The sequence below is a fragment of the Osmerus eperlanus genome, chromosome 6 (genome assembly GCF_963692335.1).
Source record: "Osmerus eperlanus chromosome 6, fOsmEpe2.1, whole genome shotgun sequence".
NCBI lineage: Eukaryota > Metazoa > Chordata > Actinopteri > Osmeriformes > Osmeridae > Osmerus > Osmerus eperlanus.
The window spans coordinates 3,765,074-3,779,163 of NC_085023.1; the positions used below are offsets into that span (position 1 = coordinate 3,765,074).

The 14,090-nt window shown below is 47.4% G+C and overlaps 2 protein-coding genes across 3 annotated transcripts; both read right to left on the reverse strand.

Moving 5' to 3' along the window:
• Positions 1 to 121: 121 nt before the first annotated feature.
• Positions 122 to 12,734, reverse strand: psap (prosaposin). Of its 2 annotated transcripts, none has more exons than XM_062463022.1 (14): positions 12,577 to 12,734; positions 8,001 to 8,140; positions 7,843 to 7,917; positions 7,404 to 7,529; positions 6,579 to 6,770; positions 6,348 to 6,491; positions 6,050 to 6,106; positions 3,914 to 4,057; positions 3,211 to 3,303; positions 2,917 to 3,100; positions 2,559 to 2,722; positions 2,383 to 2,463; positions 2,041 to 2,148; positions 122 to 1,024 (listed from the first exon to the last, which is right to left on the reverse strand). In XM_062463022.1, exons 1-14 carry the CDS (start codon positions 12,608 to 12,610, stop codon positions 989 to 991), a joined length of 1,578 nt encoding a protein of 525 aa, XP_062319006.1. In that variant the 5' UTR covers positions 12,611 to 12,734; the 3' UTR covers positions 122 to 988. The 2 variants fall into 2 exon arrangements, with proteins under 2 accessions (XP_062319006.1, XP_062319007.1); XM_062463023.1 differs by having other exon boundaries at positions 8,001 to 8,142; positions 12,585 to 12,706.
• Positions 12,735 to 13,016: 282 nt separating this feature from the next.
• Positions 13,017 to 14,084, reverse strand: mrps6 (mitochondrial ribosomal protein S6). The gene is made up of 2 exons (XM_062463024.1): positions 13,562 to 14,084; positions 13,017 to 13,382 (listed from the first exon to the last, which is right to left on the reverse strand). Exon 1 carries the CDS (start codon positions 13,921 to 13,923, stop codon positions 13,564 to 13,566), a length of 360 nt encoding a protein of 119 aa, XP_062319008.1. The 5' UTR covers positions 13,924 to 14,084; the 3' UTR covers positions 13,017 to 13,382; positions 13,562 to 13,563.
• Between the last annotated feature and the right edge of the window lie 6 nt (positions 14,085 to 14,090).

Here is a 14,090-nt window from a genome sequence, read left to right on the forward strand (position 1 = left end):
CACTAGAGACGTAAAATGAATTTAGAAATTCGGCATTTCACAAAACCATCGAACATTAAAATTACCTTTATTCCACCAGAAACCAAATTGCAGAAATTATGAAGACAAAAGTCACACCAAGTCGGATTTAGGAAGATTTTATTTCAGTTGTTAAAGATTTAACAGATCACCTGACAAATTGGCTCAAGATATGAATCTGTGGGTGTCAGAACACAATAAGCTATCAATCACAAACAACACAGGGTGAGAATCCAGACAGGGGAGCCAGTGCTGAGGGGGTCACTTGGACACATCAACCCTCCTCTCCCTCACCTCAGTTACAACACAACAGTTTTGACAAAACAGATCAACTTGTATTACGATCAGTCTAGTTTAAAAACAAATCTGTCTGTGTCTGAAACTGTTAGGAATAGAGAGTGGTTCTGGGTGGTTGATTATTTGCTGCAGGATACTGAACTAGGCAGGAAGCCTAGCAGCCTGCCTCAACCCTATCAGAGTATGACCTCCTTCAACCCACCTGCACCCTACACAGCATCCTGGAAGCCACATGTGAAACCATAGCTAGAGAAAGTTACTGTACACAAACAAAACACCCATTAGAGAGACTCATTACAGTACAACTAATAGATACACAAATCTGCTTTTTTTAGGGTTGGGTTGCCCAACCTGCCGTTGTAACTAAAACAAACCGACCCAAACTTGGGCCAAAACAAACCCTGGTCCTACCTGCCCCTGGCCTGGGAGAAAATCTATTTGGCCACCAGACACCTCCGTTCCCCGACACACACACACACACACACACTTCTCCCTCAACTAAAATCGGCTGGTCAGTTTCACTCCCCAAAAACATAACTTGCAGTTGGCTTTTGAAGATTTAAAAAGAAAAAAAAAGAAACTGATTTAAAAGTGGAAAGCAGCGTTACAGTATTTCTCCCTAATTGTCCTCCAGGTCCGAGTGGGCTGGTTGTGCTCCTGGCCATGCCACCCTCTACACCCACACGTGGCGCTTGCAGTGGTTCACCGCCTAGGAGAGGGGGAGACAAGGACGGCGGGTTAGAGAGACTGTCCGGGGACAAGAACCAAGGGCTGGTGAGTCCCAACATATCTGTCTTCATGTAGTGCACACTGGTCCAAAAGTCCCCTTATGTGACTATGAATCCAGTCTAGGACAGCGCCTCTTAGCCCAGCAGTCAAGGCAGGTACTTGGAGGCAGGACTGCATGTACATCAGAGGTCAGTACTGTGTTGACCCAGGTAAGTATGAATAATAATCAGTCACTAATCAGGGTTCCTCAACCCTGCTCGGAGAAACACCCTCCTGTAGGGATACACTCCAGCCCTGCTCCTGGAGAGATACCATCCTGTAGGGTTACACTCCAACCCTGCTCCTGGAGATACCCTCCTGTAGGGTTACACTCCAGCCCTGCTCCTGGAGAGATACCCTCCTGTAGGGTTACACTCCAGCCCTGCTCCTGGAGAGATACCCTCCTGTAGGGATACACTCCAGCCCTGCTCCTGGAGCGATACCCTCCTGTAGGGTTACACTACTACCCCAGCTGTATTGATTAATATGATTAAGCAAACCTGATTCTAATAGCTGCTTGATGAGCAAATCTGTTTGTTCCACCTGGTGTGTGATGTTGTGTCTCACTACAGTGTATTGATACAGATCTGTCCTCACTGGTGCCCCATAGCAACAGGCTACTGTGCAGCGGTTTGGAAACCAGCTCTGACTGGTCCTACACAACCACAGGGCGAATTAACACAGTTTTTAAAAAGGTCTGTAGTGGAATGCAAGGCCGTGGTGCGTACTCAGATGGGGTCAGTGGCTGAGCGGTTAGGGAATCGGGCTACCAATCAGAAGGTTGTTGGTTCGAATCCCAGCCGTGCCAAATGACGTTGTGTCCCTGGGCAAGGCACTTAACCCTATTGACCTCGGGGGAATGTCCCTGTACTTACTGTAAGTCGCTCTGGATAAGAGCGTCTGCTAAATGACTAAATGTAAATGTGTACGCCTGGCTGTAGGGTGCGTGGTACTCACATTGCAGCGCGTGGCCGTCTCCATGTTCTTACACCAGAAGGCTGGACCCCAGCTGCACTGCTCCACACCCAGCAGACGCTGCACTGCCTCTGGACACGCTCCCACCTTCTGTCTCACACACACACACAACCATTACTTCTTGTTTAAATCATGTTAGATCCTTCGGTCAGAACTATTTGTAGAACGGCATGGCCTTTAAACTTTGGTCGGTCGACAATGATGTAAAACACCAGATCCTGTACAAAGACTGTTACACATCCAAACTAACCATCATGTTATTGAAAAAGGAACTGCAGTGTAGCTGCACTGTCTGAAGAGACACTGAAGAGGGGAAGTCCTCACCATGCAGACGAAGTCTGGGTCCAACATCTGAAGCAGCAGCTGTACCAGCATGGGCTCGTACTGCTCTACCAGCTGGTCACACTAGTGGGCAGCAGAGAGATGTTAACACTCCCCACTTGTTGTATGACTAACAAACACGACTAAACACCAACACAACCCCTCCTCCTCCTCCTCACCTCGCTCCGGACAGACTCGGGCAGGAAGCTGCAGACCTTCCTGACGGCGTCAGAGATCTCAGCCTCCGTGGCGTTCTGCTCCAGGATGCCGTCCACGTAGCGGACCGCCATCTTGCACACGTCACAGTACCCACCTGACTGGAAGCGGGCCTGGTCCATCGCCGCTGTGGACGGGTCAAAAGGTCAACACGTGGACAGGAACATTCCATGTACTTCACAGCACATGACTCAACTACAACCACGTGGCATGTTGTTTAGTGAGAGAACACCTCAGGTTTAGCCATGAACGGTGATGAATGAACTGTGTTGTGTGTGTGTGTGTGTGTGTGTGTGTAGCGATGCCGGTTCGGGAGCGTACGGATGAAGGCGCGGCTGGCGTCCTTGCACAGCCCCAGCACAGTGCACACTGACTTGGGGTCGGCCTGCTGCACCAGCAGCTCGATGATGGCCTGGCCGTACGCCTCGATCAGGTCCCGGCACTGAGCAGACAGGGAGGCGGGCAGCACCGAGCACACCTTCTCCACCGCGTGGATCACGTCCGCCTGGGGGACGAGCAGAGGGAACCCAGGTGTGTTAGGATAGAATGGACAAGAACATCCATGAGCTGACCGTCTCCAGGTCTGAAGGGGGTGTGTGTGTGCGCGCGTGTTACCTCGGTGGTCTCATCCTCCAGGGTGTCCTCGATCTCCTTCATCACAAACTCACAGATGGCGCACTGGGGAGAGTCACGGACACGCACCATGTTCTAGAACACACGTTGCACACCGTTAGCACGTTCTAGAACATACTCTTAGCATGTTTTAGATCATACTAGAGTGTTCAATAAAGACTAGGTTGACTACACCAGGGGTTCTCAAACTTTTGGGGCCAACTCGCTCGCACCTGTGCGCCCAAATAATTTTCCATGCTCACACACATATTTAAATGGCCGCCGTGCGCCATGTAGAGCCCTGCCTTTGTGCTCTTAAAACTATATGCTTATTTTATTGGTGCAAATAGTCACCCATCTGTAGATTATTTTATATCTTTTTAATGATACAGCACAATTCTAAAATGTTATAATTGATGGCAAATGATTTCGCGGTCCCCCTGGCTATGGCTTGCGGAACCACTGGACTAGACTACAAGCCAGTTGCCAGTTGGTCCTAACATGTAGACAACCAAAACATCATGGCAGGGCCTGTCAAAGCTGAAATTGTGTATTCTGCAAAATCACATTCTGATTGAGCATACTTCAGTGGTTGGAGAATTTGACTGCAGATCTAGAAGGTTTAATAGCATCACTGGATTTCTGGGACCATTAAACTAAGCCCTGCACACGCACACACACACAGTTCACTCTGTGCTCGACTGACCTTGCCATGCTTGGGAACCTCCACCTTGGTAGCAGGGATCATCTGGGCGGAGGGCACCACCTGGGCTGCCACCAGGGACATCATGGGCACAGACCTCTTCATGGCGGTACAGAAGCCGGCACGGGCACAGATGTCCTTGGGTTGCTATGGAGATGAGGAGAGTCAGGTACTGGGGGATCTGGACGAGCCATTACATGCTGTTAGGGTTGCTATGAGTATGACCTGACCTTCACATGTCAGGTCCTTATCACACATCACTGCATGCATGTCCTCCACATCCATAAACATGCATGGACCCATCAGGCAGATGGCCACAGAATGCTTCCAGAGGTGAAGGCATTCAGGTACCCTCACTGCCCAGAACTTCACCCTCACCCGGGTTCAAACTAGGGCTGTCAAAATTGCTCAAAAATGACGTTCGAATATTCCTTTTTAAAAAACACATATTAGAATTTCTGGTTGCCCATTAGGCACGTCAATAACAGGACAAATTAATACAACTACTTGTATACTGTAGGTAGGCCTAATTTATTTAAGTTTAAACATATTTAACAACATATTACCTACACAAAAAGTAAATTAACTAATGGCCAAGACCGCAGACCTTGGCCTCTCGCTCGCACACACGCACTCTTTCTTTCTCTCTCTCTCTCGCACCGTCGCGCTCTCTGCGCATAGAGGTGTAAAATGAACGACAACAATAAACAAATGCTGGGTTCTGATCAAGAGTTTTGTGCAAGCAATTTAAGGTTGCGATTCTTGTCCCAAATATGGCAGGCTTCATTCAGTGATTGAAACAAATATTATTAACATTCATTGAAGTTTTACAGTATAGAACCGACATTGAACGCTCCGAGCGAGCTGTGCTGTGGTAAACATGGATATGTAGCCTCAAGTTGCTAGTTGTTGAATGGTAAGCTAACACTACTTTAGCTGTAGGCTCAACAAGTTTACCATCAACTGACCAAAATATTTCCAGACATCACTCTTTAGATTTTTTGGGGTTACAATCACTTTCTCTGCTGCGGTCAAGCTGGGTTCTGCACTTTCTGCCATCTTCCACGCAACTGTCAGCAGTGACGCTGAGGCGCGCTCCCACCCGCAAAGCAGACAGACGCACCGCTGCTGCCGCGGTTGTGTTTTATTTTTATTTTTGTAACTTTTTCTTTTTTACATTCGAATATTCATTTTCACATTCGAATTTCTGTTTTTAACCACTATTCGAATATATATTCGAATATAGAATATTCGTTGACAGCCCTAGTTCAAACCCCCCAGCCAAACCCTCACCCGGGTTCAAATCCCCCAGCCAAACCCTCACCCGGGTTCAAATCCCCAGCTAAACCTTTACCCGGGTTCAAATCCCCCAGGTGTCCAGAGTTGAGAGCAGAGGACCAGCAGAGGGAAACATGACCCTGTTAGGCCCACAGAAGACCGTTTATGAAGGGCATGCTGGGAAATGTAGTGCACTGTCCTGCGGTCATTCTGAATGACACCAACAGGAACACAGCTACATCCCCCCCCTCATGTTCAGACAAGCCACACTGCGCAAAGTTACAGATGCCACAATCTCAACCGACTAGTACATGCATTTGTATGGCCACAGGGATTAAGTTCAATTTAATAAGACAGGTGAGTAGCTAGAGGACAGACAGGTGAGTAGCTAGAGGACAGACAGGTGAGTAGCTAGAGGACAGACAGGTGAGTAGCTAGAGGACAGACAGGTGAGTAGCTAGAGGACAGACAGGTGAGTAGCTAGAGGACAGACAGGTGAGTAGCTAGAGGACAGACAGGTGAGTAGCTAGAGGACAGACAGGTGCTAAGATGGAGGCTACAGATGAGCACACAGACCTACCTGTTCCTGGGAGGAGCACACACACCCAGACAGCCCACAGCAGAGGGGACAGAGCAGGAAGGAATGGAGGAGGGGAAAAGAAGAAACAAAAATAACTGATTAAAGATGTGAATGATGCCAGCAGGCAAGTTGGGCCGTTAAACCTGCCGATTCTCCCTGGAGCTTTGACTCAGACCGTCATGGCCGCTGGAGGAAGCAGTCAGGGAGGTGTAGTTGAGCACAAAGGGAAACTATGACCCCCTGACAGAGCCAGGCTGCCTGGGAGGGGGAAGAGGACTCACCATGGACATGAGCTGCTGCACCACCAGAGGAGCGTACTGGCTGACGTACTGCTTACACTGCAACAGAACAGTCAGACACCATTATTAAAACACACACACACACACCAGGGGTCTGTTCCATAAAGCAAGTTCACCAAATAAACCAGGCTTATGTTAGTTACTTTCCCTGACATAAGCCTGGCGTATTTGGTAAACCTCGCTTTATGGAACAGGGGTCCAGGTCGGAAAACAAAGCAGACAAAGTTAAACGCAATCAAACACTCCATGAGCATGGGCAAAGCCCCCACAAGACACACACCAGGTCAGAGATGCCGGGCCCCAGCAGGTCACACTGGCTCTCGATCTGCTCGATGAGACTGTCGACGAAGGTAGAGTTGGTCTTGGCCTGCTGCTGGGTGTCGGTCAGGAACTGCACACAGTCCTGGCACACGTCCCCGTTCTCCTGCGCACACACGGTCACACGAGTCAATGCAGGCTGCAGCCGTGCGCTGGGGGGGGGGGGACTGCTACAGGGCTCGGGGGTCGTTACCTGTGAGGGGGCCTCCTTATGGGGGGCCTCCTTCTGGGGGTAGAGCAGCTGGGGCACGTTGAGGAGGAAGGGGGAGGCGGCCTGGGAGAGGTCCAGCTGGGAGATGTCGTTGGTCTGGATCTGGAGTTTAGCCATGGCCGCCCGCAGAGAGCCACACAGACCCATGGCTGCACACATCACGTTGGGGTCGTCCTGCAACACACACACGTTATCATTCCCAAGTCCATACATTTTGTCCAGATACTTCAGTCATAGCCTTGTCTTCTTTTCTGTATTCGACAGACCATTACTACAAAGAGGGTGACAGTGAGGTCCATAGAGGGCACCGAGCACCAGCTGTCTGTAGCGGAGCCAGAGAGATGAACAGAGGAACCCAGACAGCTCAGATCTGACTGAGGATGTAGAGGAAACAAAGACTGCTCTGTCCCTCTCTCCTTCCTGGGAGATAGCTGCCTTCAATGGAGTCCATTCAGATCCCCTCACAGCACCTCTGCCCTGTGTGTGTGCGCGTGTGCGTGAGTGATTGTGTGTCTAAGACAGTCTAGAGGATAAGTTGACAAAGGGGTCCCCAAGGACCCAGGTGTGTGTTCAGGGTGGTGTTACAGAGACCCAGGTGTGTGTTCAGGGTGGTGTTACAGAGACCCAGGTGTGTGTTCAGGGTGGTGTTACAGAGACCCAGGTGTGTGTTCAGGGTGGTGTTACAGAGACCCAGGTGTGTGTTCAGGGTGGTGTTACAGAGACCCAGGTGTGTGTTCAGGGTGGTGTTACAGAGACCCAGGTGTGTGTTCAGGGTGGTGTTACAGAGACCCAGGTGTTTGCTCCTACCAGCTCTCCTGTGATGATGCTGATGAGGACGGGGTAGTAGCTGTCTACCATCTCCTTACACTCCGCAGACAGACCCTGATCTGGGATCAGCTGGCAAGCCTTCTCCATGTAGCCCAGGATCTCAGACTGGGGAGGGGAGTACGAACACACACGTCTAAATACTCGAATGGCCCCTTGGTATCAGAAACTAGTCTTTAATCTGAAGCTACAGGTTAGATACTTTACACAAATAGGGAGGTCATCTATGAATATAAACTCAGATGTCCATCACAGATATGGTCTTAAAAAACACCCATCTCTGATGACCTCATCAGATACAGCCTTCACCTCTGATGACATCAGACGCAGCCTTCACCTCTGATGACATCAGACGCAGCCTTCACCTCTGATGACATCAGACGCAGCCTTCACCACTGATGACATCAGACGCAGCCCTCACCTCTGTTTTGTTGTCCTTCAGCAGCTGCTCCACCACGACCAGCACCTCCTTACACAGGTCACATGGCACCGATTTCTGACACGGGACACAAAATATAGTGAGCAACAAAAACCTGGGTAACACACCCACACACACACAGACTGACGGCTGGTGCTCACCATCTGAGGCTGGTTCCACACGTTCTTCTGGCAGTGGGCGACCGCTCCACAGAGGGAGGCCGTCTTCACATTCTGACACCAGTAGGAGGTGCCGCGAGCACACTGCTCTGTACCCAGCAGAGGGAGAGGGGTGGCCACAGCTGTGAGAGAGAGAGCAGTGTTAGAAATGCAGAGAGAGGGAGAGCAGTGTTAAACATGCTGAGAGAGAGAGAGAGAGAGAGCAGTGTTAGACAACAGAGAGCAGTGTTAAACATGCTGAGAGAGAGAGAGAGAGAGAGAGCAGTGTTAGACAACAGAGAGCAGTGTTAAACATGCTGAGAGAGAGAGAGAGAGAGAGCAGTGTTAGACAACAGAGAGCAGTGTTAAACATGCTGAGAGAGAGAGAGAGAGAGAGAGCAGTGTTAGACAACAGAGAGCAGTGTTAAACATGCTGAGAGAGAGAGAGAGAGAGAGAGCAGTGTTAGACAGAGAGAGAGCAGTGTTAGACATGCTGAGAGAGAGAGAGAGGGAGAGCAGTGTTAGACAGAGAGAGAGCAGTGTTAGATATGCTGAGAGAGAGAGAGAGAGCAGTGTTAGACAACAGAGAGCAGTGTTAGACAACAGAGAGCAGTGTTAAACATGCTGAGAGAGAGAGAGAGAGAGAGAGAGAGAGCAGTGTTAGACAACAGAGAGCAGTGTTAGACATGCTGAGAGAGAGAGAGAGAGAGAGAGCAGTGTTAGACAACAGAGAGCAGTGTTAAACATGCTGAGAGAGAGAGAGAGAGAGCAGTGTTAAACATGCTGAGAGAGAGAGAGAGAGAGAGCAGTGTTAGACATGCTGAGAGAGAGAGAGAGAGAGAGCAGTGTTAGACATGCTGAGAGAGAGAGAGAGAGAGAGCAGTGTTAGACATGCTGAGAGAGAGAGAGAGAGAGAGCAGTGTTAGATATGCTGAGAGAGAGAGAGAGAGAGAGAGAGCAGTGTTAGACATGCTGAGAGAGAGAGAGAGAGAGAGCAGTGTTAGATATGCTGAGAGAGAGAGAGAGAGAGAGAGAGCAGTGTTAGACATGCTGAGAGAGAGAGAGAGAGAGAGCAGTGTTAGACATGCTGAGAGAGAGAGAGAGAGAGAGCAGTGTTAGACAGAGAGAGAGCAGTGTTAAACATGCTGAGAGAGAGAGAGAGAGAGCAGTGTTAGACAACAGAGAGCAGTGTTAGACATGCTCATGGGCTCCGTGCTTTATCATGGAGTCTGGCTCCTGTGTAACACAGTCATCTATCACATGTCACGACACAGCATTCTGTGACTACAAGGTTATCTTATCTCTGCTAACCAGTTAAACCTGTTCTACCTACAGAAATCCTGTGGGTACACAATTCTGTAAAACAAATAAGCTGAGGCCTCGAGGATACAGATGTCGTCCAGTCATGTGATCTGCTTCAGACGAGATTAGCCAATGACCCATCTGGTCTGTCAGGGCTGGACTAGGAGGGGAATAGCTGACCAAATCACTTCCTCATCACTCTTCGCTGACTCATGCTGCTGCAGAGCTTGTTCACACCACGTATCAATACACCACTGTAGAACGGCTTGAGCTACTCCAAAACAAACAAACTCAAATCTGTTAAAGACGGCAAAAATTAACGTTTAGCTCTCAAAGACCTGAGTGTTTTGTAATCACTTAAGTGCAAAAGCACTCAAATCCTGTTAGATCGCATTCCCAATCCACCTTCATACACCTGCTGCGAACATCCTGTTCCCATCAAACACCCAGGGTACAGAGTCCCATAACCAGGAGCAAGCCTGCCCAATCATGAATCACAGCCATCGACCAGGCAGGGACAGCGTCTCCAGCCAGGGACACGGTCATCCATCTAGCCAGGGACAGAGTAGTCTTTTCTATTCAGTCAGGGACAGTCTCTCCAGACAGGGACAGTGATGTCTATACTGTCCAGACTGTAGCTAATATCTAATGCGAGTGGACAGGTTGTGGCTCAGCTCTCCTGAACCAGAGGCCTGTCACAGGCAGCATCAGGTCAGTGATGGGTAGGCTATAGAAATTCAAGCAGATGAAGAGGGTGCAGGTTTAAATCCCCCTGTATGTCACTTTGGGTAAAACCATCTGATGAAAGAATGCATTATATATTATAATAATTATCTACAGTCCTCAACAGACCCAATTTAGAACATTCTACAGCTCACGTTTAAACAAGTCCGGGTGAGAACCGACAGGAATGTCTGGGGTGACAAGCTGCATGTGTGTCAAATCAAAACCAACTTTTCAGACAATGGGCCATTGACCAAACTAAAGTAGTTACAGAATAACAGAAATGGGTTGTTCTCAGTTCCCCAATGTTGTCATGAAGATGTTTGTGATAACTAGTTAGAGTACATTATAAAAGGCAGCACTGGAAAGTACAGTAGCCCCCCCCCCCCCCCCCCCCTGCAGGATTACTGCAGCCCTGTTACATGTGCGAAAACTTGGTCAATGTCCATACACTTAGGTATACAGCAACTGCTTACATTACAGGCTTTTGAAACAGACCTTCAGCCGATTATGAAAGAGACTCAAGTAATGGGATATTGTGTTTCTCATGAAGCGGAAGTGAGGTCCTGAGACAGGCTCTGCTGAGGGCTCCACTTCTGTCCTCTCAGCGTTTGCGGGTTCTTCCTCGTCTTGAGGGTTTAGGATAGCTAAAGGTTCAGACCTGTGGGCATCTGTGAAGCCCTCTGTGACCTTGATTGTAAAAAAAGGGCTCTGAAATTAATCTGACTGAATGTGAGTGTTACCAACCCAGGAGCAGGTCCAGTACAGCCTACAGCACAGTCACAAAAATTAGGTTGGTTCAGCTAGAGTGAATTGAAATGCAGAGCAGGTCATTTTGGTGATCCCTTGTTACACGCACACAGCTGAACTGTGGCTGTGTGGGCCGGGATGATAGCCTCATGTGAGAGCAGATAGGCCTGGATAGACACACCCAACAGAGCCTCACACAGACTCCCAGTCTTGTGATCCTTCTCACTGTGTGGGAGTGAATAATCCATTTCTGCTCCCACAAGAATGCTACAGTGTAGTCATGGCCCTGTTCCACCTGCCTGCAGCCTTCCCAATCTCTACTGTTGTTGTTTGACTAGCAGTCATGTGATCCAACTGTTGTTGCTCAATGACTCCCCGCGTCCAGGACAGGTTTCTGCATCGTCCCGTCTTCCTATGACTAAGCAGAAACTGGCAAATAGTACACACGCAAATGGTGAAAGAAAGCAAACTAGACATCTGTTACACTGTAAAAGAAGGTAATCAGTATGGGGTTTTAGTAGCAGTTAAGCAGTCAGGCCAGTCTAATGTACAGCATTGAGCTGAAGCCCACTTGACAACATGGGATGAACTAGCACAATTATCCCTCAGTCCCTCAGGCAGGGCATCACTGCTCCCCTGTCCCCTGGACCTGCTTCTGAACCTCTGAAGGTTTCACAAGCTGAGCATAAGATGACCTCAATGAGAACATGTCAAGCAGAATCTGAAACAGGAAATAAAAAGCTGTACAAAGTATCTTCCATTAGAGGAACTGATACCTAGACAATCCCAATGTGGAAGTAAAAATATGTATAAATACATTGTTCCTCTAAGAGTATGCAAACCAAGCAATAATCAAGCACAGTTTGTATCGAAAAATCATGCCATGCATGACTGGTTTATAGCTGCCATCAGAAAGTTCTGATGTAGGATGACCAAACTACAGGTCACCATGGAATGGTGGCCTGTAAGATCGTTTACGTTCCATCAATGTATAACCAATCGGTGTAACATATCCTCAAAAGGAAAGGACATTTTTAAAACAACTGTGACCTTTGTTCAATCAGTAACAGGTGATCCAGTACTCATATCAAGAGGGGAAGTAAAACCATTTTTTTCTCCCCTCCAAGTCGAACTAGCAACCCATCTCAAACTGCCCTGGGGACGGAGTATCAAGTAAATAAACATTTGGATACAAGATTAAATATTTTGTTACTGAAGCTCCACAATTCAAGGACACATGTTGGTAATTTGTTATTTGATTTTATACAAGCCGCGTTACAGAACGGCTGGGTGTGTGTACTGGTATTGATGACTTGTTTATCAAACACAAATAAGAATAAAAATGAAATAAAAAAAACAATACCAAATGTTGTAAATGTCTTGCCATCTACAATAACCACAACCTACTTTAGTTAGTCTCACAAATCAAGTGGATTTAGCACAATTTGTTTCGAGACTGTCTGGTTAGGTACAATAAACATTAGCTACAGCTAGCTAAGATTAGCAGTTCAAGCTACGCAGTTCGTCGAGATTTTAGGAAAGGTCGCAGTTCACCGTTCAAGTTCAAATAGTATGTCTCCACAGTGTTAAAATGTGGAGGTTTGTAAAGGATTCTCTTATTTAAATCTGAGTATATTGGTTAAGTTAGTCTAGTTTGTCTATTCTTCCGACAACAACCGGAATGAACTAAAAGAGCACTGCTGCCGTTTCATAATACCATGTTTTAAAGTGTCAGTCCATACGAATTAGTACGCCCTTTATTTCGTTAAGAGACGGTCTGCATTGTTATTAATATTTGTACTACCTGACGAGACGAAAAGCAGGGCAAAAACCAGCATGACTCCACCGTTCTGTTCGTCCTCTTTAGAATGCTTGAAAGTTTACCGACGACGTTGTTTTCCTAACACTGCAATGCAGGGCTGCGGCCTTGTGTTGCTTATATATTCATGTCTCATCATCAGGTGACTGTTCTGTTCCAGACATGTGACGAGACTCGGCTCTAAGTTCTCGTAGCCTGCGTGGTTTAACAATTAGGCCTTCACTTTATAGCGACACTCCACTTATGATTGCCTATAATTTGCACAATGAAAGTATTCCTTATATTCTTATGGACCTTATTTATTTTTATGTATCAAATATAGCCTACTTTTTTTTTTTTTTTTTTACAAAACACAGGCTACGCGTTTGTTGTATTCCTGTTATTCTGCAATTTCTCAACGGATAGTTGAATTATCTATTTATTTATACATACATGACCATCACTGTCATTACGTTTTCTTTGCTCACATACAGACAGTCTAACTTTGCATGTCACAACTTGAAGTCAGTAACCTATGCTAAACAGCTTTTTATGATTCCGACCAAAAGCTCAGTAGGCAAATAATCACATCGGTGACTTCTTTGACATTTCTTAACACAGACGTTAGAGTCAGCATAGCTTGTCAGGCACAAGACAGTGGGTGGATTGAAAATCTGCAACGTAGGCAACAAACAGTCTGTACAAAAGTGTCGTTTATTACATCAGTTAGATAGATAATGATATATAAACAGACTCGACGACGGGGTAGATCAGCACACTCGAGGGGATGGGGCTCTTCTGCATAGGACGCACTGTGGAGACAAAACAACAGTGATTAGCTATAGCAGACCAATCAGGACACATGTCAATAACTCCATTGCATCAGTAGCCATTTAAAGATAATGGGATTAAATGATGATTGATTGTTTTCATGTCCAAACGAATTAGGAATCAACTGTATGCGACATCTCCCATTAGTTGCTTGGCTTACACTCAGTTGCGGACAGTGTCATCGAGCATGGGGGCAGATGTCCCACAACAATGTTCATGGGAGCTCTCCGTGTCATTCTTCAAGACGGTGGGTCGTATAACATCCACGTCTCGATGTAAATGATTGAGCAACCCTGGGATGATGGCGGGAGCAGCGTGGAAATCGAGTAAAAAGTACCCACCACGCGCGTGACGCTCGTTGTGTTTAGATATATTGTAGGGAAGCAATCTCTCGCCAAGGTTCTCTAGACCTCTCACAATAGCTCCCCGCTCCATCAAAGTCTCCACTGTCCGCCGCAGAGTCGCCGCTGTTTCGGGCCTCTGCATTGCTTTAACAATAAGGGCAAGTTCGTAACGCGGCATTGTTCAAATATTTTAAATGAACGTCCAATAAAAATTACATAAACGATCAATCTGCTCGAATAGTTCCGGTTAGAGATTCGCTGATTCCATTTTACGGCTTCGAGACACAACCAAGGACTTCTTTCCTACCATGTTATGGCATGAGGCAAGGGAGGAAGTAGAGAACG